The sequence below is a fragment of the Carcharhinus amblyrhynchos genome, chromosome 17 (genome assembly GCF_965287045.1).
Source record: "Carcharhinus amblyrhynchos chromosome 17, sCarAmb.v2.hapA, whole genome shotgun sequence".
NCBI lineage: Eukaryota > Metazoa > Chordata > Chondrichthyes > Carcharhiniformes > Carcharhinidae > Carcharhinus > Carcharhinus amblyrhynchos.
Genome location: NC_137340.1, coordinates 37,461,052 through 37,489,004, shown reverse-complemented (window position 1 = coordinate 37,489,004; position 27,953 = coordinate 37,461,052). Strand labels below are relative to the sequence as shown.

Below are 27,953 nucleotides of genomic sequence, written 5' to 3'. Positions count from 1 at the left end.
TTGATGAAGTAATTGTTTTAATTATATATCACAACTAGAGTCACTGACAAGAGGTTTCAACGCTTCATAAAAAATTGCAGCATTTAGCTATAATTTCTATTAAATCCTCTTGAGCTCTATTCTGAGCGGAATAGTGTGTTCATATGGTATAATTAGCATATGAAAACACATAAAAAATAGGTGAGCAATAGAAAGGAGGAAATGCATCTTTGAAAAAATGGGCATAGGCTGAATAACTAGGTACCTTTTTTTCCTTTCCTCATTAGTTCAATTCTGAGTTGGTGATGATAACTTTTTTATCCAAGATGGTGAAGGAGTTGTGGGAGACTTTTAAAACTTGTTCCACTGAGCCACCTTGTGGACTGAAAATCGAGACAGTTGACATACCAATTTATGGCAGCAAATATGACAGAAAAACATGATGGAAAATCATGACAATAGGAAGGAAGGTTTACGATCAGAATTTTTACTCGTGCAAGTTTCTTTGTCAATGTTTTCTCGCCAGAACCTGACCTCAGTAACCATGCTTCATGGCTCATCATTGAAATGCAATGAAATGCATGAAGTTTCTGTTTGTTGCATGACAAATATGAATTCAATTTGTCATGGAAAGTCGGATCCTGTCCATTTCTGTCAAAGTACCCCTTTTAAAAAGTGCTAAATTCCTTGTTAAAGACAGCCTATCTGCCACTGAGAAATGAATATACCTAGCGTCTCATTTCTTCAGATTTTAATTGTTATTGGAGATTAAAACAATCTGAAAACAACATTTTTTCAGCTTTCAATTTCTGTATCATTTTTCTCACTTTGATTTTTTTCGTTCCCTTCTCTTATATCTGATTTGATATTGAATTCCCCCACATAACTTGCAGTGTTCAGAACTTGCAGTGTTCATTTTCCAATCCTTTAGTCTGGTTAATTAAGGAGATAGACAGTTGTTTGCCTGTTCACTCAGACCACAAATGTCCTGTTCAGGATGCCGCTCTATATCCATCTCACATATCCAGCAACTTGCAGGGCAAAATATCACCATTATTGAATAGGCAAGACATGTCAAACTAACAATGGGCAATGGTGTTTGCTCTGCCACAGTAATGTTGGGCCTGTATGTAAGTGCCCTGGTGAGCAAACCATTGATAATTCCAAAACACAATATTTCCTAGTCTTGCACAATTCCTACAGTACAGAAGGAGGCCATTCAGCCCATTGACACTGCATCGACTCTCCAACAGAGAATCTTACCCAGGTCCTATTCCCATAACCCCATTAATCCCATAATCTCGTTAATCCTCTAACCTACACATCTTGGGACACTCAGGGGCAATTTACCATGGCCAATCAACCTAACCTGCACATCTATGGAGTGTAGGAAGAAACTGGAGCACCCGGAGGAAACCCACACAGACAGGGCAGAACGTGCAAACTCCACACAGACAGTCACCCAAGGCTGGAATTAAACCCGGGTCCCTGGTGCTGTGAGGCAGCAGTGCTAACCACTGTGGCACCATGCTGCCCGCATTGCAACTAAACCATAAGTAACTACCTTTTCACTACAATCAAAATTTGTACTGATTTATATCAATTATATGTTATGTAGTCACATAAAAAGGTAAGATTTTTTAATAAACTGTTTAATTGCTATTTGTGGTCATTAGATGAGTTGTTTGCAAAGAGAACGTCCTTTGCCAAATATAAATCTCAAAATATAAATCATAACCATGACTATTTAAGATTCATGGAGCATGTATGCAGTTTGCAGTATTTATACCTTTACACTGAAAATTGGCCACACTGGCAAACGCTGTCTGCACATTACTTAAGTAATTTTGTGTCATTGGTAAAACAACAAGCTGTCTAATAAAATTCAAAATGCCAACAACGACCTGTGAAAAATCACTCTAGTAGTCTCAAAAGCTTGCATTGGTGTCTGTAGCACAAGTTTAAAAATAATACTGCAAATGTGAGGTCTCCGGCAAGACAGGAGCACTACAAATGATCAAAAAAGTAAATAAATATTACAAGACTTGAATTAGATGGGACCAGACCACAAATTTCCCACAGCCCCAATTACGTTGTTTTGGAATCAGGTGTTACGTAACATGGAATGAGAAAGGAAAGATTTTAGTTTGACAAATATTTAGAATAAATTGTAAAACTGCAGCACCCACTTCCATTAAAAAAACAATGCAGTGAATGTTCCCGTTCCGCCTGCCATGGGAATCGTAGTGGCTGAGGGCAGAGCATGAAAAGATCCATTGACCTCGGGCAGGATTTTCTGGTTTCGGGGCAAGTGTGACCGGGAAATCCGTCCATTGTTCTGAAGGAGGGACCAGTGATTGCCTATTGTGTTTTCAGGAATGCTGTCTAACAATTGGTGTGTTTCAGAAGAAAAGTAAGTGGTTCTTTCGAACTTATGTTTCTTTTGTAGCCTATACATATAATATAAACTTCCAGTGTATAAATCTTCAGCATTAAATAATGGGAACCTAAAATTATACACGTCAGCTTGGCTCAGTTGGTAGTGGAGTCGTCTCTGGTTCAGGGACTCATGGGTTCAAATCCACTCCAGGACATAATCAGCGTAGGTCTACAGGAATGCTGCATTGTCAGTTTTCAAATTAAAGTGAACCAAATGTCCTACCACTTTGTTCAAAGGAATGCTGCAAATGTCATTATTCAAAGTGCAAATATTTTCCTAGTGTCCTGAGTAACGTTGCTTCTCATTACTTCCACCACTGCTGGATTATGTAGTAACATGGAAAGATCCATGGCACAGAGGAGCCCATTCTGTCTGGTTATTCGATGATTCATCTCATTAATTGTTGGTTGTGGGCCTTGCAGTGTGGAATAATGAATAATTATTGGGAAATGAAGCGATTTTGAACATTTCAGGCAATTTACTCTCTTAGTCCTAGCACTCTACTTCTACTCAGAAGTTTCTGATATATGATGATTCTGAGAGAATGCATGAAACCTCCGTCCAACATCCAGCAGACTTATCAATAATTGATCTTACTTCTTTTCATATTACTTCCCAGAAGGACATATTCCATATCAAATAGACTTGCATGCACGTCAACCCACAATGCTACAGTTCAAGGGGTATATTTCTGGCAAAATAGTCCTTCTGGGATATGGTATGTTTAGTTAAGGAACTTTGATTTCCCGTGTAGACTGTAGTCTTAGTTGATTGGCCAGGGTGTACGAACATTGGGCCAATGTACATGAACATGAAACCAATTTGTTTCTTTAACAGAGCCTCCAAGAGTCATCCTTTTTCATCAGGTTACTTGAAAAATTCAAAGACTTTGTTCTGAGAGCTCAGTGACTTGTTTTTATTGTGGATTTGCCTCATAATTAATCACAATTAATACTGCAAAACATCTGGTCTGGAAGTAAAAATCTCCATTAGTGAAATAAATATATCATAATGCTGCCGGTAGATAATTTTGATAAATGATACAGTTCCCACTATTCCAACTTTGCTCATGCATGTGTGCACTGAATTCCAAGTCAGAGTTAAATTGATGAATGAGACATATAATTTGCCTGGGATATCATATTTATGTTGTGCTCCTCATCACACAAAGGGTCATTTACCCCACAGTCTTCAGGTCACTAGCTTCCAAATGGATGGTTAAGTCACAGAGCTATATTGCAACAATAGCCTACCTCTGTGTGGGTGTATTGAATTGGGGGGTGTCCACATAGACTTACCAGCTGGACAAAATACAAAGTTTTGAAGACCAGCACCTCCCCATTCCTGAAGGATTGATAACATTTTGAGCACTATGTGAGATTTCAAAACACAGGCAGGGATTTCTCTCAAAGCATGTTCAAATATAGATTAGCTTCACAGTGCACTTGTTTTATTCAAGATTATTGTCACAAAGAATGAAATAGCTTTGAGCTATGATCCAGATCAATATCAATTGTTTTTCTGATTGCCAGTTCACTTCATAAAGACCCCACATTTTTTCTAGGCCAATACTGTAGCATTTATCAGCAATATGGAAGAGGCCATGAGGCAATTGCAATGGGATGCCAACAAGAAAGTATTCTTTAACAACGTAGGCTCTATTGTTGTTGAGGCACAAGTGGCAGTTTTCGACCATAATGATTGGAAGAAGGTATTAGCTGCATATGTGAGCCCTTAGACATACTTGAGTCTACCAAGCTTCATTATTGAATGGTGTAAAGACCAACTCGTAAATTGTAACAATTTATTTTCTCGTCATCTGCATTTCAACAGTTTGTACTAAAATGCAAAGACTTTGTCACAAGTCTTAACCTGAACTTTATCAGGCTTTGAAAAATAAGATAATGAAAGAGCAAAGTAGTTCTCAGTTCAATATAGCTAAGGGGCATAAAACAACAAATGGCTAACTAAATACAAGAGCTCATGCTTGATGCATCACAAACTAATTCACTAGCAATGTCTACTGGTGACAATGCTCCAGATTTCATTAGCATCATAGAACAAAAAAGGACATATTTACAGCTACATGTATTGATAGTTCTACCTCCCTCAAAATGATTGGAATTCTATCCATAGGGATACATTTCATTCCCAGAATTCAGCTTGTTTGTTCATGTTTGGACTAGGGTTATAATAAGGTCCAGAGTCACATGGAACTGAAGCCATACCAAGCATCAGTGAGCAGGGTATGGGGGTGGCACTGCAGCTTTTTAGCACAGTCCATAGCACCTTCCATCTTTTTATGATGATTGAATGGCAAACTGATATAGTCTCAACTTCAGCAGAGTGATAGAAACCTTAGTCCAAATGTGAATGAATGAGCTAACTTTACATTAGGCTGTAGTTTGACTGAATGTGGCATCAAGGAGCCAGGTAAAATTAAAGCCATTTGACATTTTGGGGAAAGTTTCCACTAGCCGGAGTCATACCTGGCTCAAAGGAAGGAACTAGTGGCTGTTGGAGGCCAATCAGCAGATCAGAACATTGCTGCAGGAGTTCCTCAAGGCAGTGCTCTAGGCCCAATGATCCTCTACTGCTTCCCTCCAACATAAGTTCAGGAGTGGAGGATATTAGTTGGCACAGTATTAAGTTTCATATGCAACTTGTTAGATAATGGAGCAGCCTGTGCCCGCATGAGGCAAGAAAATGATAACATTCAGGCCTGGGCCGATAAGCGGCAAGTAATATTTATGCTACAATCTTAAAACTGCTATGACGATCTCCAACAAGAGAGAATCTAACCAGTTCCTGTTGAATGACATTCACATCTTACAAAAGAATAAAATAAAATCAGTGGCATCCAAGAATTGCCTCAAGTCTGTAGTAAATACTAAAAGTGCTATCAGTGACAAATGGACTCTAAATATAAGGTATTAAAGTGCAGCTTTATATGGACTGATAAATACCACATTTTTAAAAAGAAACAAAAATTCCTACCTCCATTAAAATATACAAAGAGTAAATGAATATTACACAGCAAGAACCTATCGATTGAAAAGGCCAAGAAAATGTGGAAAGTGGTCTTGGTAAAACCTGTTAGAAAATTCACTCAATCCTAGTTTCCTCTCAGGTTATTATCCTGTAGGTGGACAGTGAAAAGCATACTTGCCTCAAGTATACTTTTGCTACTCAATGTTTAGATATATGGTAGTATCACTAAGGGTATTCAACAATAAGACCTTTTTATCATATTGGCTGGATATTAATATTCACAGATGTTTCTCTGATTTTCTGAAAGGAGGATGATTAACACTTAAGCGTGGTTAAGGTCAGGTGAATTGTTAAGCTGCTTAATTTTGCATAAATCAACTGAGTGTACAGGATAACCATTATAGCAAATGCCATTTCAACTGAACTTCACAACCTTTTTAAATAAGAAACATGATAAACTATGCCACATATTTCTGGTTAGTGGACTAAGTAGCACTTGCTTTCGGTGAATCCTATTATTAATTACAAAGTTTGTTCTGAGTCTGGTCAGCTCTCCTATTCTGGTAGGCTTTTTGGAACGTTAGCTGTAATAGGTCACAACCTGAACATTGAGGGCCATGATTCAGAAACGTTTTGACCATTCTTGCACAGAAAGGGTTTGGGGTAGTAGGAGTTTCCATACATTAAATGGTGCTGCTTTGAAGCAGGCTGCAATTTACACTGTGCACTGAGCTAAAAATGGTTAGGATGTAAATTTTCTCCAAAGATTGTAAATAATAAACAAAGTAAATACCTTGCTTTGATAATCAATAGACACCACATCGAACGTGTTGGCAAGTTTCTGGCTGAGAACTACATCCAATTACCAATTCATAGCTGGCCCATTTAGACCAAGGGCTGAATAATATGGGGGTGCAGATAGCAGGCCCCCACTCCCCACTGGCCCAAACCCAGAAACTACGTCAGCATGGCTCTATGCCAGCCTGCTTGGCCAGCAGCTCAATGAGTCGTAGTAGTGCCAGGAGTACGTCAGTAGTTGCTGCTGGGGAAACAGGAGAAAAGGAAGATTAAGACCCAGGATTTTTCAGAGCAGCTAAATCTGGTGTATTCGGCTGGGAGGATTTGGGCAGTCAAGGGAGAGGTTGCAGGGTGGGGGGTGGTGCAGGCTATAAGGGAAGGGGCAGTTACGATGGAAGTCAAAATGGGGGAACTGACCCTAAAAGGAACATCCGCAATCGGCAAAGGGCAGCCCAAGAAGTGCAACTGTCCACATCCTTCCCGGTATTTAAGCATTTGTTTTAAAAAAGAATTGGACTTCTCATTCCCACCTGGCTGCCTGCATCTGACATTTTATGGCATGGCAGCATGTTATCAGAGTCAATTGGCTTGATACAAGTCTAACTGAGCCTTGTTTATTCATTTAAATGTGGTGGGCTGCTGATTTTTGTACCCCACACCACCTCCAGACTATGGGAGATGTTCAGGGGTGGGAGGGATGGAGGTGGAATGGATGCCCGCTATATTTTATGTGCCCCCTACCTTCTCCCCACATCGTAAATATGGCTGTCAGAAGCATGTAAAGTTCAGCCAAATGTTTCCACAGTCCAATTTTTGAAACTTCAGATATTAATCATAAGTATCAAGATACTAGTGGAGTGTGAAATGTTGAAAGATAGAGATTACTGTCAGCATAAGCGTAACCCAAGACCTAGTTTGGACCTGAAGTTGGCACTACCAGGTTGTAAATGTCAGGGTGCGAGAGAGAATTGCTAAGTTTGCTCTCCAAATTGGGGTGCTGAATGGGGGGCCTGAAGAGGGCAGGGCCTTTGGTGATCCCACAATGGTGTTACTCTCAGGGGGAATGATGCTGCTGTGGGTCATGTTGATGCCTATGTTGCGTAGGCGGTTGGGGGGGAACAATCTGAGCACTTAACAGTGGTGGGGCACATGGTGAGGTTTTCCTTTCACGTTGAAGGGTTCGGGGTGCTCCTCTTGTCTGCAGGGGGTGAGGGGGTCATGATGAGCAATCGGGGAGGCGGAGGGTGAAGGCGGTCCCTGTTCTTTGAGATAAGAGTGCTCTGGTGTCTGAGCAGCAGGATTGGCCAGTGTTCTTGCCTCGCTCAAAGCCAGTACAAAACTTGCCCCTCTCTAAAAACTTTCCAAGTGCTGTGGAATAGCACCTGATTAGCGATGTCAGGACCAGCGTGAAAAGGACTGATTTTCTTGCTGGTGGCAGTGCTTTGTTTCCTGGTTTTTGACCTTGTGTATTTCTATGGGCTTGGTCCTCTGAAAAATACCAAAGATGTTTTTTAAATGGTGTCTATGTCTGCCTCTTTAGGATAACTGTTCCTTTTTAGGATAACACTATCTATTATACTAAGATGTAACTGATTCTAGTTTAACGTTCATGTTCGGCCTCTCTCTGGGTGTTTCTTAGCTGGATATTTCCAAAGTATGCATCTCCATATCTAATAGTGATTGATCACATCCTTCCTTTCTCTGTCATCAGAATACAATCCTCAATGATAATGTTTTCCACAATGAAATGAGACATGCATAAAAAAAGAGGTTTCAGCTTAATCAATTTGATGCATCATTTTTTGTACTTTACAGCATCCATTCCTTACTTGTGCATTCAGCATCTCTGTGAAGGATATTACAGGATCATTATCCTCGAGTGTCCATTCCCTAGCACAACCACTATGCACATTAAACTTACAATGCATGACAAAACAATATGCTTTATGCCCTACGGTTATTAAACAACATGAACCGTGCCACCAAATTTTCTTGTGGATTCTTTAAAACAAGAATTTCCAATCTGCGTTCCACGGAACACTGGGAATCCATGAGAGCTTCCAGGAGTTTGGGGTGGGGGGGGGGGGGCACATGGATCTGTAGAGTTTGAATTTTGTGTTGTTCCCAGCTCATTCACTTGAACAAACTGGAAACAGCATGAAACTCAATTTGCAGAGATCAGAATGAACATGGAGTGGTGTGGGAAAGAGTGGTAGGATCCAAGATGGGGAAGCAGTCGGGCCTGGGCTGGAGCAGCCAGAGCCAGGGTGGGCTGGAGCAGTCAGAGTCAGGGTGGTCTGGAGCAGCCAGAGTCAGGGTGGGCTGGAGCAGTCAGAGTCAGGGTGGGCTGGAGCAGTCAGAGCCAGGGTGGGCTGGAGCAGTCAGAGCCAGGGTGGGCTGGAGCAGTCAGAGCCAGGGTGGGCTGGAGCAGTCAGAGCCAGGGTGGGCTGGAGCAGTCAGAGTCAGGGTGGGCTGGAGCAGTCAGAGTCAGGGTGGGCTGGAGCAGTCAGAGCCAGGGTGGGCTGGAGCAGTCGGAGCCAGGGTGGTCTGGAGTAGTCGGAGCCATGGTGGGCTGGAGCAGTCGGAGCCAGGGTGGGCTGGAGCAGTCGGAGCCAGGGTGGGCTGGAGCAGTCGGAGCCAGGGTGGGCTGGAGCAGTCAGAGTCAGGGTGGGCTGGAGCAGTCAGAGTCAGGGTGGGCTGGAGCAGTCAGAGCCAGGGTGGGCTGGAGCAGTCAGAGCCAGGGTGGTCTGGAGTAGTCGGAGCCATGGTGGGCTGGAGCAGTCGGAGCCAGGGTGGGCTGGAGCAGTCGGAGCCAGGGTGGGCTGGAGCAGCCGGAGCCAGGGTGGGCTGGAGCAGCCGGAGCCAGGGTGGGCTGGAGCAGCCGGAGCCAGGGTGGGCTGGAGCAGTCGGAGCCACGGTGGACAAGACTGGTTGAGCCCACGGCCTGAAGCAGAGAGGTCAGGTCTCAGAGAGATGAGTGTACGTTTATGTGAGACGAATGTGTGTGTGTTTGTGTGAGATACGTCAGAGATGTATGAGAGGTGTGTGTGTGTGTATGACGTGTGTGTGTGAGAATGAGTGTGTGTGAGAATGAGTGTATGTGTGTGTGTATGACTTGTGTGTGTGTGTGTGTGTGTGTGTGTGTGTGCATGTATGTGTGTGTGATTGAGAAAGATGAGAATGCATCTGCTCATCACAATAGTGAAAATATATTTCACTGTCAATTCAAGGCTTAATGGTCACCATATGAAAGTATTTTGAGAAACCATTAGGTAGTTATTTGTACCACTTGGACTACTACTTTGAATCGTAAGCCTAATGCCCTATTCATTATTTAGGAGAGTTTGATAAAAAGCAAAGCTGATTTCCATGATGCAAAACTTCAATGTTTGAAATATAGAGTCTTGTCAGTGAATGAGGAGGACATTCAGTCCATCGAGTCTACACAGACAATCCGAAACAGCAACTCAGCCAGGCCCATCCTCACCATATCCCTGTAATCCTGCACATTTACCATGACTAATCAACCCGACTTACACATCTTTGGGCTGTGTTAGGAAACGCACACAGACACGGGGAGGATGTGGAAACTCCACACAATTACCTAAGGTTGGAATCGAATCCAGATCCCTGCTGCTGTTGTACAGAGGTCCAGCATCATGCTTGACTGGATGTGGTACAACTAAAGATCTTATATCTGCTCCAGTGATTGAAGGTCAGCTTAGCTGTCTAAAAAATATTGTTTTTGGTTCTTGGTATGCAGGTCAGCCTGTGTTGTCAATTCATGAAATCAATGATCTCATTTTAAGGTATGCACAGTGCTGTTCCAGGCATACTCTTATCATTAAAACTGGTTATTCTCCCTACTTGTTGAGCCCAGAATAGTGAGGAATTTGCCCAGATGCGAGGTTACAGATTGTGAAGTAAAATTTTGCCACTGGTGATAGTCCACGACTCACAGATTCCCAGTTCTAGTGTACCAGATCTGCCTTCAGTATGTTTTACATGTCATTATAAAGATCAGACTTTGTCTTCACATGGACAGTGCAGTACTTACGTCTCCTAACATTATATGACTGTGAATGTAGACTGCTATGAGCAAGGTCAATTGGGTTTCTCCCTCGTGTTGGCTCTCTCGCCATCATAGGCCCAGCTGTATCCATGGCCTTCAGCACTCGTTCAGCTCAATCAGTGGTGGTACCAACAAAATATAGTGAAGGCCATCCCCAGAGTGTAATTTAAGAGTTTTGTAGACCATGTGGTCATGCTGTTTACTTAAGAGATTACATGACAGGAACGCAGGAGTGCGTTTCCCCAGAGTGCGAGCACAGTACAAGCATGGAGTAGCTACTTAGCCATTGAATAAAGTATTGTTGGTTACAAGCCCTTGGTTGCCAGTCTTTGGCAATCCAACACACCTACATCTTTGATTTTCCTCCATGTGGTATTATTTACCAGGGAACATTATGGATTCATAATTTCATGAGGGGCAATAGATATTGATCAGTGAGAGGTCTCTTTGGCTTTGTTTTAATTGAAGCCATGTGGCATCAATAGCGTCCACAATCAAAGCTGAGGAACTATGGGATCATTCTCACTCAATTATGCCACCACACATGATGGAACTCCCTTGTCTGTTGGAAAACATAGGGATGGTGCTGGAATCCTCTGGGATGTTGACCGATAGATATGATTACATAAGTGTGATTATGTTGATGTCACAGGGATAGCAGTGAATTGTACTCTCAATTTGGGAAAATACTTTCTAGATGTGAGAAGGGGCAGGGTCAATTGGGCGGAGAGATTTTTTTAAAAGATAATTCTTTTCAGAGTCTTTGCTATAATTCAAAGGTTAAAAAGCAATGGCTGAGTAACAGGCATCAAATTACCTATCATAGCCACAACAACTAATAAAAGGTTCCATCTTTTAAGGCAAGGTGAAGGAGTCATATAATGACATGTATTCTTAAACGACCCAAGATCTACAAACCATCCCTGTGAGTTTTGCTTTATTTTATTCATTGCACGCGGCTGATTTTTTTTGTGCAACTCGGGGTTCACAGGCTGAAAATTCAGGTGTGGAAAGCACTGCACCAGAAACATTAAAGATCAAAACTTATCCATGGTAAGTAGAGTGGAACCAATGAAAAAAAAATTGACTTAATAATAGTCTTTGCACCTTCTTATGTGTTAATGATTTCTTCAGCCAGGTAGAGAGATTCATAAAACTTTGAAACAAATTCTGATAGAGGAGCATCTAGAAAATGATATTACTCCCAAAGCCATTCAGAGTTAAGCTGCCTTCTATTTCAATTCTCAACAATAAAACCTCCTCAATTATTTGGTGAATGGCTCCCCATTTTCATTTCTCTTAGCAATTTTCTAAAAAGTTACATTGATCTGTGTGTGATCTGTTAGTCAAGGCTTTCCAACATTTTTATTACTCTGCTGAACAGATTGGAAGAATAGTTACTTTGTCCTCTCTGACTCTGACTTATTGGTTTCTTTTTTTCAAATATCGTGAGCAATTTGCCTTATGAAAATCGAGTTAACATCCTTTTACAACTTATACTATTTCCAAAACAAAAAGAATTCATATTTTTGGACAATATGGGTGAGAGCTCAAACAATTACAAAAACATTTTGTTCAAAATTTTTGGTTCAACTTTGAGCTTTTATTCTCCTCTGCATTTTGTATGACATTTTAGTTGACTATTATTCTTTGTTAACAATCTCAAAAAAAGGCTTTGAAGTTGAGGTAACAGCTTGTTTTAGTTCTTGTGCAAACAAACGGCCATTGATTTTGCTTCTGATCTACTGGTAGAAGGTTTTTAACTTGTATGGTTCCGTTCAACTGAGAAACTCTGGGCAAATCCACAGACTCCAAGGAGAGGGATAGAAGTTGGCGGGAAAAAATCCTAGCTATAATCAGCTCTCCTCTGGAAGTTTCTTCACCACTTTCAGCCATATATATTCAAAATGATTCGGACTGTAAATTTAATTCCCAATGGAGCAATTTCTTGGTGCAGGAAGGAGGAGGAAAGAGAAACATCATGAACTCCAGGTGGGATGATGAGCTATTTGCACTATTTCACAGTTAACTTATCCACGATTGCCCATTATTCGCCTCAGCCAAAGCAATCTCAAATGAATAAAAATTGAAAGTAAGCCCTGAATCTAAATTCCAATGTGAATTTCTATCATCGGTGTGAAACGTTCATCTCCATGCCTTAAAATTTAACTTGAAGCAGCATTTTAACATCTAGTTGCTCCAAAACCGTTTCCTAAAATTGAAATTGAACTAATTGCAGAAATGTAATAATCAATATAGAATGTTTAAACATTCTATAGCATTTAGCATTGATCAGCCTGAGGAGCATATATCAGTCCTATACATGGACAGCTTAGAGTCTTACTGACATTTATACACATCTCAACGCATTTTTAACATTGAGAGCACATTAGTTATAGCATTGCTGCCTCACAGCGCCACAGACCCGGGTTTGATTCCCAGCTTGGGTCACTGAGCGGAATCTGCACATTCTCCCCATGTCTGCATGGCTTTCTTCCCGGTGCTCTGGTTTCCTCCCACAATCCAAAGATGGGCGGGTTAGGTGGATTGGCCATGCTAAATTGCTCTTTAGTGTCAGGGATACTAGCTAGGGTAAATGCATGGGGTTACAGGAATAGGGCTTGGGTGGGATTGTGGCCAGTACAGACTCGATGGGCCAAATGGCCTCCCTCTGCACTGTAGAATTCTATGATTCTATGAAAGCAATCTTTGCTCGCAAACTGCACAGCATGATGAAAACAAGTTTGACATTTTTTTAAGAGAACAAGCACTGCTGTTTTAGCACTTTGCTATTCATAAGTGAATGTTTGTGAATTGCAGATAAGTGGACTTCTGAAAATTACTTGATGTCTCATGTTGCAAAAATTAGTAAGTGTGAAAATTAATCTACAGAAGAGAGTAACAGACAATAATCTTTTAACAGTAATCTTACTGTTAAAAGATTAACAGTTGATAAATTATTGCTAAGCTTATTTGCTCATAACATTTTATGTATTGACACCAGATATAGTTACACAGTTGCAGAATTGGCTTGTATAGGTCAAGCAATCAAGTCTTAAAAGCGCATCAAAATAGATAAATCCCCGGGACCTGATGAAATGTATTCCAAGACGTTGTGGGACGTTTATGGGACACGGTAAATAAATTTGCAGATGACACCAAGATTGGTGGCATTGTAGACTGTGAAGTAGATTATCTAGGATTGCAACAGTGGGCCAATGAATGGCAGATAAAGTTTAATTTAGATAATTGTGAGGTGAAGCATTTTGATGGATCGAATTGAGGCAGGACCTAATCAGTTAATGGTAGGGCATTGGGGAGAATTATAAAACAAAGAAATCTAGGCGTGCAGGTTCATAGCTCTTGAAAGTGGAGTCACAGGTGGACAGAGTGGTGGAGAAGGTATTCGGCATGCTTGGTTTAGATGGTCAGAACATTGAATACAGGAGTTGGGGTGTCTTGAAGCTGTACAAGACATTGGTAAGGTCACACTTGGAATACTGTGCACAGTTCTGGTCACCCTATTATAGAAGGGATATTATTAAACTAGAAAGTGTGCAGAAAAGATTTACTGGGATGCTATTGGGACTTGGTTTGAGTTTGAGGAGAGGCTAGAAAGGCTGGGACTTCTTCCTTGGAGCTTAGAAGGCATAGGAGTGATCTTACAGAGGTCTGTAAAAGAATAAAGGGCATAGATAAAAGTAGATAGTCAACATCTTTTCCCAAACGTAGGGGAGTCTAAGATTAGAGGACATTGGTTTAAGACAAGAACGGAGAAATACAAAAGGGTCCAGAGGGGCAATTTTTTCACACAGAGGGTCTGGAATGAGCTGCCAGAGATCATAGTAGAGGCGGATAAAATTTTGTCTTTTAAAAAGCATTTAGACAGTTACAAGGGTGAGATGGGTATAGAGGGATATGGGCCAAATGTGAGCAATTGGAACTAGCTTAGTGGTAAAATCTGGGCAGCATGAACAAGTTGGGCCGAAGGGCCTGTTTCCATGCTGTAATCCTCTATGACTAAGTATGATGATAATATCATCAAATAGCATCAATGCTGCTATAGCGATTTATCAACCAACCATTCAGCAAATTTTCTAAGCTTTTTTGGCTTGAAGAAACAATTAGCTTCCTTTTTTCTGGTTTGTCCACATTTGGGCACTAATCTTAATATTCTGTTTTCAAGTTGAAGAATGTCACCATGACTGTTGTCTATTTTTTCTACATTTGAAACAGATACATGAGTATTAAATGCAAATATATACACAGAGACTATTAATCTCCTACACCATTATTCAGAGCAACTCAGAGGAGGGGGTGGCTCCCTCAGTGTACCTGAACAGGTGCCAGAGGGTGGCAACTAGGGAACTGTCATAGTAACTTCATTGCACTGTTAATGTAAGCCTACTTGCGACACTAATAAATAAACTCTAATATGCTGTTCTGTTCAAGACTAAAATAGGGTTTGTCTCATTCTCAAATGTATTATGCTACTGCTAACGAGATCTGTGTAACTAGACCAATTCATTTAAGGTCACAAGGTCAGATTGGTGTGAATAGGCACATCTTGAGACCAATTATAAGATATTTACTTCATTAGGTCCTCTGATCATCTGGATGGCATCTCCTGTATCTGGGTTCGCTTCTCTCAAAACAGACAAGAAGTGACTCAGCTTACTTAAGCAAACTGCAATATAGAAATGAGCCTGTGTGGCATCTGAAGTGTGCCACGCATGTTGAAAAATCATATGTGTATGCACAAACTTTCCTAGCATTGGTCATGGCAATTCAGATCGTAAGCTGTTTAGAAAGAAAGCAAAATTCCACAATGTAATGTATAATTTTTTACTTTGCAGTGGGCGTTGTATACCCTTTTAAACCTGTAAGACTAAAATTTGGTTTTCACTAGAGTGCATACTGGGACAGTGGGAAGTCTCACACCAGGTTGATGTCTTAAAGGTACAGATAATGTGAGTGGAGAGAGAGCTCTCTTCTACTTGCATTGTCTGTACCTTTAAGACTTGATTACCTGTAAAGACTTACATTCCAACCATTATCTTGTAAATTGAGTTTGTGTCTTTATATACCTGTTTGTGAATACAAGTCCTCACTCACCTGATGAAGGAGCTTGAGACTACGAAAGCTAGTGCTGCCAAATAAACCTGTTGGACTTTAAACTGGTATTGTGAGACTTCTTACTGTACTTACCTCAGTCCAACACCGGCATCACGACATTGTGCATACTGGGCACAGGGAATGTTCTCTGCACTGGAACAGGAGGTCCATGCCTCACCTAAAATTGGACCTCAGACCTCTCTTACATGAGATGAGCAATTTGCAGACACCAGTTGGCGGCATCTTCAGCAGCTCACTGCCGTAGAAAATTTCAATTTTGGGCTTCTTGACCAATGGCCTTCAGATGAGTTCTGGGAGATGGGGAATGCAATTGGGAAGGAGGGGGCCATGAGAGGATGGAGGCAGTATTCAGTGACAATAAATAGAGGTAGGGATCAGAAGAGGGAAACGGACAGCAATTGAGAGAGAAGGGGGAAATCAAGAGAGGATTGGGCCAGCAGATATTCAGAGAGAAATCCTACTCACACTTACTTGTAATCTTTTGGTGACAGCTGCCAGTCATCCCTTGAAGGGCCAAAGACAAACTTGCAGTTTAAAACACGTTTTACTGAATGCATCTGGGTGTTCAGGACAAACTAATTTACTAAAGAGAGCATCAAACATGTGTTGTGTCCCTTATCTGCAAAAGCTCAGAAAGTCAATTTCAAACATGGGTGTTAGATACCTCCTTTGTTGCCTATATCAATATGGGGCGAATGGCACACTTCCAGCTCAGGAACATATCACCCACCATATTGGATGCTTTTCCACCCATTTCACATTTGTAAATACAGGCCAGCATCATGAAATTTCTAGGTCACAAACTGTAGCAATTAAATCAAATCACGTTAATCATCATTATTTCATAGTTTGATGTAATATGAAGATTGGAATGTGCCTGTCAATGCTAGGTATCCTGCATTTTAAAATGAATTTACATCTGTAGCAAATTGTAACATCTGGAATGTGACATGCTGCTTGAATTGTGCCTACTGTTATCATCAGGATACTGTTTTGGAATTGGTATTGGATGTGACAGTGTGAAAAGCTGAATTAATAATACTGAGACAGTCATTATCCCAGGATGATCTAACTTCAAAAGTAATTGTCCAAAGACAATTCCTGCCACTTCACAGTCAGTGTTCATTGCTGAGGTCATTATTAAGATCAACAGGATAATTTCTTTGTAATGTTTTAATTGTAAGAAAGAACAATTATGTTGACACTTACTTGGGCATGATGTTACTAACACATTATCAATCAGGTGCTATTTATAAAGCTCTGTGGATCTGCCAATCTATAATTTGCTACAACTACACAGAAACCACCAACTTTCTTTAATTATCCACAAACAATACAAGAAGAATGCATCCTCAACAATGATATTCCACCCTATAAATCACACTTGATGTGCAGGAAACAAAACTGTAGATATAACAAAACTCCCAGAAGAGGGTGGTTCAGTTCACAAATCTCATGTGATCAAGAGCTATTGGCTCAAATAATCGGCTATGTTGAACCCTGTGATGATAAATATGATTTTGGAGTTTCCTATGCCAGAGGTAATAGCAGCATTAACTCCCTTGTTTTTTCCCCACTGACATGTTTTAAGTGTTTGCACAGAGCACTGTTGGCATTAGACAGGATTCTATTATCTCAGGATCACTGGGCTATTTTAAGTAGAATCAAATGAGATTTGTAAAACAGCACGGTAACACTTCATTTCTGTTGTTGGCATTTGTCAAAACACATTAGATTAGGTTGAAATTCCTGCACCACTTCAGTGTGACAGCACCAATGAAAACCTTTGCCAGCAAGCCTACAGTGTGTATCTCTGCAAAATGTGAATAGTAGCCCTGCACAAGGAACTGTCATGTTCACTGGAGTCCTTGTTGGGGCTCGACCCACTACATCTGAGGGTATTAGGGAACCTCCTTTCTGTCTATGTGTAATACTTGTGCAAGGCATCAAGTTGCTGCAGTCTACCATAGGGCATGTGGATTGCATATCCAGGGATCTCTTGGCCCGGTGGTACTATCTGTCCTTGACACACATATAAAAGTCAGGTTCTGGACCTTACTCTTTCCTCCAGCTTACTAAGTTTGAAGAAAAGCATAGCACTGATTTCCAAGACATGAAGCACTTGAACAGTCTGTTCCCCCAAGACCAGTCCGAGTATTGAGGCAGCATCTCATGTAAGTGGCAGTGAGACCATGAAAAGGGCCCATTACCCTCTCATCTGGTGTTCATGTATGGAAGCCAATGTTTTTATTTTTGCAAATTAATTGAACAATACAATCCCTACAGTGCAGAAGGAGATCATTTGGCCCATTCATTCTGCACTAACTCTCTGAAAGAGCATCTTACTGAGGCCCATCCTGTTTGTAAAGTAGTCGCTTCAAGAAAATAATTATGGTGCTCTTGACCATCAATGGCATTATTATCAGTGAATCCCCAACAGCCTGGGGTTTACTGTTGACCAGAAATTAAACTGAACTAGCTATTTAAATACAGAGCAGGTCAAAGGCTAGGAATTCTGCATCAAGTAACTCATCTCCTGATTCCCCCCAAAGCCTGTCCACAAATCAGGAGTGTGATGGAATACTCTCCACTTGCCTGGGTGAGTGCAACTTCAACAACACTCAAGCAGCTTGATAATGCAGGACAAAGCAGCCCACTTGATTGGCACCCCTCCCAAAAACCTTCACCAGTGACAAACAGTCATGTGTACCATCTACAAGATGCATAACAGGAACTCACTAGGATTTCAAACCCCCAACCCCTACCAACCAGAAAGGTAAGAGCAGCAGATAAAATCGCTCACCATCCTGACTTGGAAGTATATTGTCTTCACTGTCACTGGCTTAAAATCCTGGAATTTCCTGACTAACAGCACTGTGGGTATACCTACTCCTCAGGAATTGCAGCGGTTCAAGAAGGCAGCTAACCATCAACTTCTGAAGGGAATGAGGGATGGGCAATAAATGCTTATATAGCCAGTGACACCTAATCACATAAGTGAATAACAAAGTGTTGAGCTAGCCGGAGCAGACTGCCAAAGAACAGCTGGGTTGCCACAGATTGCAGCTAATGTTGTATTTTTATCCTTGCTTAATACAAACATGCCAATCTCACACTGGACTGGTAAATTAAATGTAGGTCCAGTTCATTGGAAAAAGATTGCTCAGCATGCAGATTTACAGTAAAGATGCAATAACTAATGCTAACAGGGATGCATGTGGAGAGACAATGGCATAGTGTGGGGAGATGGTAACATAGCAGTAATGCAACTGGATTGGTAATTCAGAAGCCCAGGTTAATGTTCTGATAAGGTGAGTCTAAATCCCACTATAACAGCTGATGGAATTTGAATTCAGTTAATAAATTTGGAAAACAAACTTGGTTCCAGTAATGGTGACCATGAAATTATCAATGGTTGTAAAAACTTTTGGGGAACTTTTGCCATTTTTATCTGATCTGTCCTTCATGTGACGCCAGATACAATCAACACGGTTGCATTATCTAACATCATGGCACAACGGATTGTGGAGCATAATTAACTTCCCTCTGAAACTGCCCAACAAGCCACTCAATTCAAGGGCAATTAGGGATGAACAACAAATGCTGGTCTTTCCAATGATGCACACATCCCATGAAAGAAAGAAATCCTTCATACCACATGCTGCTAGCTAAACTGAAAGCTCCTCTGAACAATATCTTCTGGTCACATAGTTTATACCCTGGCTCCTTATCATTAGCATATCCTCTCTTTAAACAGTATCACAACAATGGTTGTCAGCTTCAGCATCTGAGCTATAATTATTATAGGGGCAGTAGTCTTAGGCCTTCCAAGTTGGAGGTACTTGGGACCATCATGTAGAAGAACTTGAGTAGGGAGAAGAGCACTTAAAACGGGATTGCAATGGACTGATCAGTATCATTTAGCTTATCAGAGTTCAAGTCATAAATAGTTGACAACCAGGCAATATGCTTTGACAGACTGTTTTATGCTTGAGATTGGATTGAGAACAGCCTTCATGACAGTGGAAGAAATGACACTGATGTCGGATGTAGGAAAGTCTTCAGCTGATGCAATCCTCAAATAGATGCTGTCAAATATCTCTTATAATCAGCAGGATGGTTAGGCTTTGCACTACTTCATCTTCTGCGTTTTACTGACACTCAAGCTGCCGTATCCTCACTTCTTCATCCTCACTGATGTGATGGGTTGACCCCATGGCACAGCAGGTTGTGGCATATGCAGCAGACTGTGACAGTCTAGAGTCCAAGTGGGGACATATTGCAAAACATCTCTAGTTGACACAAATTGAACTTCATTTCTGCATCAATAAGAGGTAACCTCTGACCCAATTGTCTGGAGAGAGAGCAGGGTTGTTGCGTCTGCAATTAGAAGTGGCATCTTGGCAGTTAGTGGGGAACTGATGTACGACGCATGTCATCACACAGCAGTTGATTAAGTGCTATCCCTTCCTATTCATGACTCCAGTTGGAGCATGCTAAGTTTTATTTGTACAGTTATGATGTCCTACACTGCTGAGAAGCTTGTAAGTTTTTCAAGCTCATATCCCTGTCTTCTGGATTTGTAATGGCTGTGGGGAAGGATACAAAGCCATTGGATTTCAACACCTGACAAATATAGATGATCAACTGATGTCACCTGCTGCATCTTGAAATAATTACAAAGCATGTAAGTTCAAGACTAAACAGTGACCTTAACAACACTGGCAAAGACATTCCCAACCCTGTGTTGACCTGTAGCTGGTACTGCACAGGATGTCAGAGTTTGGTTACAGAAATCCTGGTGAATCCTAGATTCCTCAGTGAGCAGCAGGTATGAAGTTTTGGATCCATACAACCAAAAAAGGCCCTCCACCTGTCTCTTCTCTCTGAAGCTCCCTAGGCTCAAGCCTGCTCTGCCATTTTGTCCCACCATAGAGGTAATCCAAGTGACAGAACCATTGGGACTAAACAGCCATTTACCAGAGCCTTCTACCAAAAATACACTGCTAACTCATCAATTTGCACTCAAATCATTGCTGTCAGAGCCAGCAATCTAAATCCCAAATTTCAAAAGAAAATCACTGGCAATGTGACACAACAACTCATGATTTACTTGACAGAAGTTGATGATCTGCCTAAATATCACCAGAATTAGGCTGTTGCAGGAAGTATTTGTAACTGATTTAGAATGCTGAATATGATGCCAGAGGAATTGAAAACAGCACTTCTATTCATAAATAAACAGAGGCCCCTAATTAACATGTTTTTAGAAAAAAACTTCATATGGGTGGGTGGCTAAAAGAAGCCCTGAACCTGAATGGTTGTTAGGTAAATTGCATGCAAGATTGTGACCTGATGATCAGTGTGTTAGCATTCATTTTTAGGAGGTAAAACAAGTGTTTCTAAGTTGAAAACCTTCCAACAGTTGTTAGAGCACCTTACTACACAAAATACAGATTTCCTCAAGAGACACCCATTTAGAATTATAGAATCCTTACAGTGCTGAAGAGGCCATTCAGCCCATCAATTCTGCACTGACTCACTGACAGAGTATCTTATCCAGGCCCTCTCCTCCCCCCATCACCAAAACCCCATATATTTCCAATGGCCAATCCTGCACATCTTTGGACTGTGGGAGGAAACCAGAGCACCCAGAGGAAACCCATGCAGAGATGGGGAGAATGTGCAAACTCCATACAGACAGTCCCCCAAGGCTGGAATTGAACCCAGTGTCTGGAATAGTGCTAACCGCTGCGCCACCATGCAGCCCATTTGGAGAAGGATGTGCAAACTTATGTTTGATAAGGTAAAACTACACAGAATAAAGCAAAATCCTGTAAATGCTGGGAATTTGAAATAAAAACAGAAAATGCTGGAAATACTTAGCCGGTCATGCAACATCCACAGAGTAAGAAATCGAGCTGATAGGCAGGGTTTTCTGCTCTCTCACACCTGAGACATGTTTTGCAGCGGAGGATGCAGCCTGCCATCGGCTGGCAGCAGGATTATCTGGTCCCATCACTTTCAACAGGGTTTCCCTGCCACTGTGGAACCCATGACAGGACTGGAAAATTCGGCCAGCGGGAACAGCTGGGAAATCCTGACCAATGCTTCCAACTGATGACCTTTTGTCAGAAATAGAAAATGTTCAGGGTTGAGAGGGATGATCGTGCAAGGCAAAAGCCAATTATTAAGCTCTTTTACCTTGCAACATTATCTATTTTTATCATTTTGTCTTTTAATGGGGAAGCGATGGCCCAGTGGTATTATCATTAGATTATTTATTAATCCAGAAACTTAGATAATGTTCTGGGGACCTGGGTTCGAATCCCACCATGGCAGATGGTGGAATTTGAATTCAATAAAAAACATCTGGAATTAAGAATCTGCTGATGACCACGAAACCACTGTTGATTGTTGCAAAAACCCAACTGGTCCACTAATGTCCTTTAGGGAAGGAAATCTGCTGTCCTTAAACGGTCTGGTCTACATGTGACTCCAGAGCCACTGTAATGTGGTTGACTCTCAACTGCTCTCGAGCACCTAGGGATGGGCAAGAAATGCTGACCAGCAAGCGATGCCCATATCCCATGAATGAGTAAAAAAAAGTCTCCTGCCTTTTTCCCTATCTCAAGCCTATTTTTGTTCTTTCCTTTCCTCCCCTCTTTGTCTGATTCTGTACTTGCTTAATATGTCTAATTTTTCCAGTTCTAAATCATTTACCCAAAATACTGAATTTTGGTGAGACTAGAGGTGAAATTTTGACAGCTTACTGCACAACACTGCACTATCCCCATGCAATCATGGAGGAGTCAAACTGATGGCATATGGGTACTGTTCTGATACTAAATGGATTTCTGACCTGGCACTTGGAGTTCATGAAGTCATGTTAGCCTCCCAGTGGCAGGATGGATAGATATTGGAACCAGAGACCTCAATCTATTTGGAAGCCTTGAAAATTAGCTGCAAGTGCCTCTTACTGTTGAGGACTTTAAATCTGAGGGCCCAAACACTTCTGGTCTTCTTATTTACCTGACTTGTAGCTAGCAACTAGGAATTCCCTATGTACTGCAGCAGCTCCCATCTCAGACAGTGGGGCTGTCGATTTTTTTTGTTTCATTTATGGAAGGTGAGCATTGCTGGTAAGGCCCTTGAGGAAATGAAGGTGAGTTGCCTTCAAGAACCGCTGTAGCCAATGTGGTGTAGGTACATCCACAATGTTGTTCAGGGGTGAGTTTCAAGATTTTGACCAATGAAGCTGTGGTGATATATCTCCAAGTCACATCTGTGTGAGATTTGGAAAAAAACTTGCAGATGATGGTGTCCCTAGATCTGCTGCCCTTATTCTTCTAGGCAGTAAAGGTTGCATGTTTGGAAGGTGCTGTTGAAGGACTCTTGGTAATTTTCTGTGTGGCACCTTGTAGATGGTATGCACTGCAGTCACTGTGTGCCAGTGGTGGAGGGATTGAATTGTTAAGGTGGTGAACAGATGCCAGTCAAGCAGGCTTCCTGTCAGGGACGCTGTCAAGCTTCTCAAGTGTTGTTGGACTTGTGCTCACTCAGGCGAGTGGAGATTATTTCATCACACTCCTGATGTATGCCTCGTAAATGATGAACAGCTTTGAAAAGTCAGGAGATGAGATACTTAACAGGGAATTTCTATGTTCTGATCTGCAATTTTAGTACAATATTTATATGGCTAGTCCAGTTAACTTTCTGATCACTGGTGACTCTCAGGATGATGTGATAATATGGTTGAACACATTTCCTTTTGACGGAAGGATCGGGACCCCAAATTAAAATTCAGTCAATCAACTCTCTTTCTCTCTCTGCAGATGCTTTTTAAAGACAGTCAAATCTAATGACATAGTTTTATTAAACGCTGCATTGAATTCAGTAAATTACATGCAGATGAATGTTTCATTGCCTTATATCGACCCCACTATTGATTGCATACTCAGGGGTGTATTAACAAAGAGTATGAATTATATTCTGATGTGAGGATGTCAGAATACCAAATTGACTACTACTAAACCAAATGATGTGCATCTTTGTTAAATAAAGACGTTTCTACGACAATTTGTAAGAAACGTTTCAGAAAGATCATAACTCATTCTTATTCCACTATTATTATGCAGCCGACCTACTTGCAAATAGAGTCGGCAGCCATCATTCCTTAAGTCCAAAACAAAACTTCCAAACATCACGTGAGTATCCTCTTCTTGCGAAGAGAATATTGGAGTAAGATCTATAAAAGTGGTTTGATTTTAATTTAGCTTTCTGAAAGATAATCCAATATTAGTTCTGTGATAAACTTTACAGTTTGTCTAATCACAATGCTAGCAATTCACACCCCTGAATGAAGTGCTAGAATTCGCACAAGATTAAGGCATTTTTTCTAATGCAGAGTAATGCTTCTCTCATGCTGAAGGATGCAAACACGTCAAAATGAAGAACAAGGGTGTTGGTTTATTTTTGGTTTGACTCACTGGCTGGTTTAAAACACCCTTGGATTCCCTTCTTTTAAAATATCTCTATATTGTTAGAGATTGCATGGAATCTCAAGTTATAAAATCAATGACATTTCAGAATGGCATTCAAAATATGTGAAATTTTATCAGTGCCACATCACGTACAGTATATCTTTGTCTTTTATTTCCAATGAGAGGAAACAGACACCTTGAAACATTCACCGTGGTTAGCAGGAAAGTTCAAGCTCAACATGTAGCTTTCTTTGCTCCAGCTATGACAGCAGTAGGTGCATGCAGCCTGAAATAAGGGAAGATCACTCACAAAATTGATGCTGGTAGGGCTACTGGATGCACTGAAAGACGGTTACTGTTAAGTCATGGAATTACTCCTCATTTTTTCGTCATGGAAAGGATTTTGCAATTGAGTTATGCTTGAAAGTTTGTTTCAAGACAAAATAATTTTGTTCAGGTTTAAGGTATGTGCAACAAAGCCAGATAGATCACTCTGTGGAATTCAGTACTGATACAACAAGAGGTAATTTTCTCAATCCAGGCCCATATGCATGGATGGTCCCATTCATTTTGTGTACAGTTGGAAATGGTTCCTTCAATTTGTACAAAAGTATAGTCGGGTTGTAGGGGTGGGCGAGGCGCAAGGGGATTGTGGGGAGGGGGAGGGTAATGGGGAACAGGTGTTGTGTCTTGGATTATCAACAGGCCAATTAGCAAATCACTTCAGAAGTCAGGATCTTAATCCTCTCCCCAGCTGGAAAAAGCAGCAACAGACAATTTTTTGAGTGACAGACTGAGGAACAATCATACGCAAAGTTGAACAAATGAATAAGAAGTCTCACGACATCAGGTTAAAGTCCAACAGGTTTATTTGGTCGCATGAACTTTCGGAGCGCTGCTCCTTCATCTGGTGAGTCCTGATAAAACAGCAGTGCTCCGAAAGCTCGTGCTAACAAATAAGAACATAAGAACATAAGAAATAGGAGCAGGAGTAGGCCATCCAGCCCTTCGAGCCTGCCCCGCCATTCAATAAGATCATGGCTGATCTGTCGTGTCTCAGTTCCACATTCCCGCCCTCTCCCCAAAACCCTTAATCCCCTCGTTTATCAAAAACTAAACCTGTTGGACTTTAACCTGGTGTAGTAAGACTTCTTACTGTGCCAACCCCAGTCCAACGCCGGCATCTCCACACCTTGAACAAATAAGGTAGTTAATGCAACTTGTATTTGCTGATCACATCTGAATGTCAGATATGAGAAAACTGTAACAAGTACACCTATGTATTATTTTTATTGTTATTTTTTAATCTTGTTGCATTAAACACTCAGTAACAAAACCAGCAAATTGTCAAAAGAAAAGCAAATGAAAACTCAACAAATGAGAGCTCCTTTTGTTTCAATACAGCCTTGATATCGAAAGCCTATTGGCTGAGTTTAACAGCCCCTGTTGATAGATTTGAAAGTGGGCAGGGTGGGAAGAAGGGCTCATGCGTGGCCTTTCCACCACCCCCTTGCCTGCTCTGACCTGTATGAAATTCTACAAAGAGCAGTGGATCTGTCAGTAGGCCTGCCCATCCATGGGCCTACTGAGGCTCCTAAATAGCCAATTCATCTCTAACAATCAAAGCACCCATGCTTGGGGTCAGGCAGACTTCCGAACATACCATAAACTAAAGACACAGGCCCAAAACATGACAATCTTATTAACCTCATAATTGTAAGGATAATAACAAAATAGATACCAGAGACACTGAAGAGGGTACAGGGAAAGTTTACAAGGATAATATCAAAAATTCATGGGTACAAATATTAGAAAATTAGATGATCAGGTTGGGTCTCTTTTGTTCTGAAAAAAGACTGAGAAGTGACCTAATAGAAGTCTTTAAAATTATGGAAGGTTTTGATAGAGTGCACACAGAGAACGTGGTCACTGTGGAAGTGCATAACTGGAGCTATCAGGATAAGATATTCATCTAGAAATCCAATAGCAAATTTAGAAGAAACCTCTTGACACAAAGAGTGCTTAGAATGTAGAATTTACTAGCACAAAGAATGGTTTAAGCAAACAATACCAACACATTGAGAGGGGAGATAGACAAGCAAATGAGGCAAAAGGAAATGATAGATGATAGATTTATATGGGGAAAGATGGGAGGAAGCTAATGTGGGGCAGCATGGATTGGTTGGGCAGAATGGCTTGATTCTGTGCTGTAGAGCCAATGTAATGCCATGTAAATTCCTTTGCTGGTTAAATCTTAAGAAAACCATACTCAATGTTTTTAAGGATTTAAAACGTCAAATGAAAAAACTCGTCTCACCTGTTTGACCAGGAGGAGGGGTGCCTGTCGAACCTCGTGGTAGACATATAAAAACTGTCAAAACTGCGGCTTTATTTCCTGAGCAAGGCTCCACGGCAATAGGTTTGGGGGCTCCCTGCAAAATATGGAACACTATATATAAAACCAGAGCTGCCAGAACAAAGATTGCCTAGTAACTACAGTAGTACACTACATAGTTTCTTCCTATTATCACAGCACGCCAATTTATAATACCATGCTGGCCATAATGTTAATCAAAGCTTGCAGCTTAAATGGAACCACACAAGAACTAAACTTAGTTTATTTAATTACAGTTCGATGCCCAAGCAAATGAAAGACACGTACAAAAAAAGCTTCAGTGCAATTCAAGATTTCACACAAGTCATGCAAAAGCTGAGGTGGAAACCAGTTGAAATAAATTTAATGACCTGACAAAAACATAAATGCAAAAACATCATGCCAGTTCAAAAAATTTTCATGAGATAGCAATGATACTCTTAGTCATAACTTTCAATGGATGTTAAGCTGATCTGTTTAATATAAAAAAGGATAGCAAGAGTTTTTATAAATATATAAAAAGGAAGAGGCTGGCTAGGGTGAACGTTGGACCCTTAGAGGATGAGAAGGGGGACTTAGTGGTAGGGGATGGGGATATGGCTGAGGTCTTGAATAACTTTTTTGTTTCGGTCTTCACGGAGGAGGACGTGAATAATTTGCCAGGTGTTAGAGATGGAAAGGTGGTAGGACTGGAGGGTCTCAATGACATTATTGTTACTAGAGAGGCGGTGCTCGACAGACTGGAGGGACTGATTGTGGACAAGTCCCCAGGACCGTATGGAATGCATCCAAGGGTTCTGAAAGAAATGGCGGAGGTGATAGTGGATGCCTTGGTGATTATTTTCCAAACGTCGCTGGATTCCGGGGAAGTGCCAGAAGATTGGAAAACGGCTAATTTTACACTGTTGTTTAAGAAGGGTGCCAGGCAAAAGGCAGGGAATTATAGGCCGGTTAGTTTAACGTCTGTTGTAGGTAAAATGTTAGAATCCGTCATCAAGGAGGAAATAGCGAGGCATCTTGAGGGGAATTGCTTGATAGAGCAGACGCAGCACGGTTTCATTAAGGGGAAGTCGTGTCTGACAAATTTACTGGAGTTCTATGAGGATGTGTCTAGGGCGGTGGATAGAGGAGAGCCAGTGGATGTGGTCTTTCTTGATTTTCAGAAGGCGTTCGACAAGGTACCTCACAAGAGGTTATTGCAGAAGGTCAGGGGACATGGAGTTGGGGGTAGGGTGTTAGCATGGATAGAGGATTGGTTGTCAAATAGGAGGCAGAGAGTGGGGGTCAATGGGTGTTATTCGGATTGGCGGATGGTGACTAGTGGAGTGCCCCAGGGGTCGGTGCTGGGGCCTCAGCTATTTACCATTTATATAGATGATCTGGAGGAGGGAACCCAGTGTGTGGTGTCAAAATTTGCTGATGACACCAAGATTGGTGGAACGGCAAATTGCGCGGAGGGTGTGGAGAGTCTACAGAAGGATCTAGGTAGGCTGGGCGAATGGGCCAGGAATTGGCAAATGGAATTTAGTGTTGGCAAGTGCGAGGTGGTCCACTTTGGTAGGAATAATGGTAGGAAGGATTATTACTTACGTGGCGAAAAACTGCAGCAGGCGACGGTGCAGAGGGACCTCGGGGTCCTTGTGCATGAGTCGCAAAAACCCAGCCTGCAGGTGCAGCAGG

At 41.4% G+C, this 27,953-nt stretch overlaps 1 protein-coding gene across 2 annotated transcripts in view; it reads right to left on the bottom strand.

Moving 5' to 3' along the window:
- The window catches only part of atrnl1b (attractin-like 1b), an 883,775-nt gene that overhangs the window by 24,337 nt on the left and 831,485 nt on the right, over positions 1–27,953 (bottom strand). For both annotated transcript variants that reach the window (XM_080205830.1, XM_080205831.1), the window contains one exon: positions 26,217–26,331. In XM_080205830.1, coding sequence (XP_080061956.1) covers positions 26,217–26,331 — 115 coding nt within the window. The remainder of the gene's footprint in view (positions 1–26,216; positions 26,332–27,953) is intronic.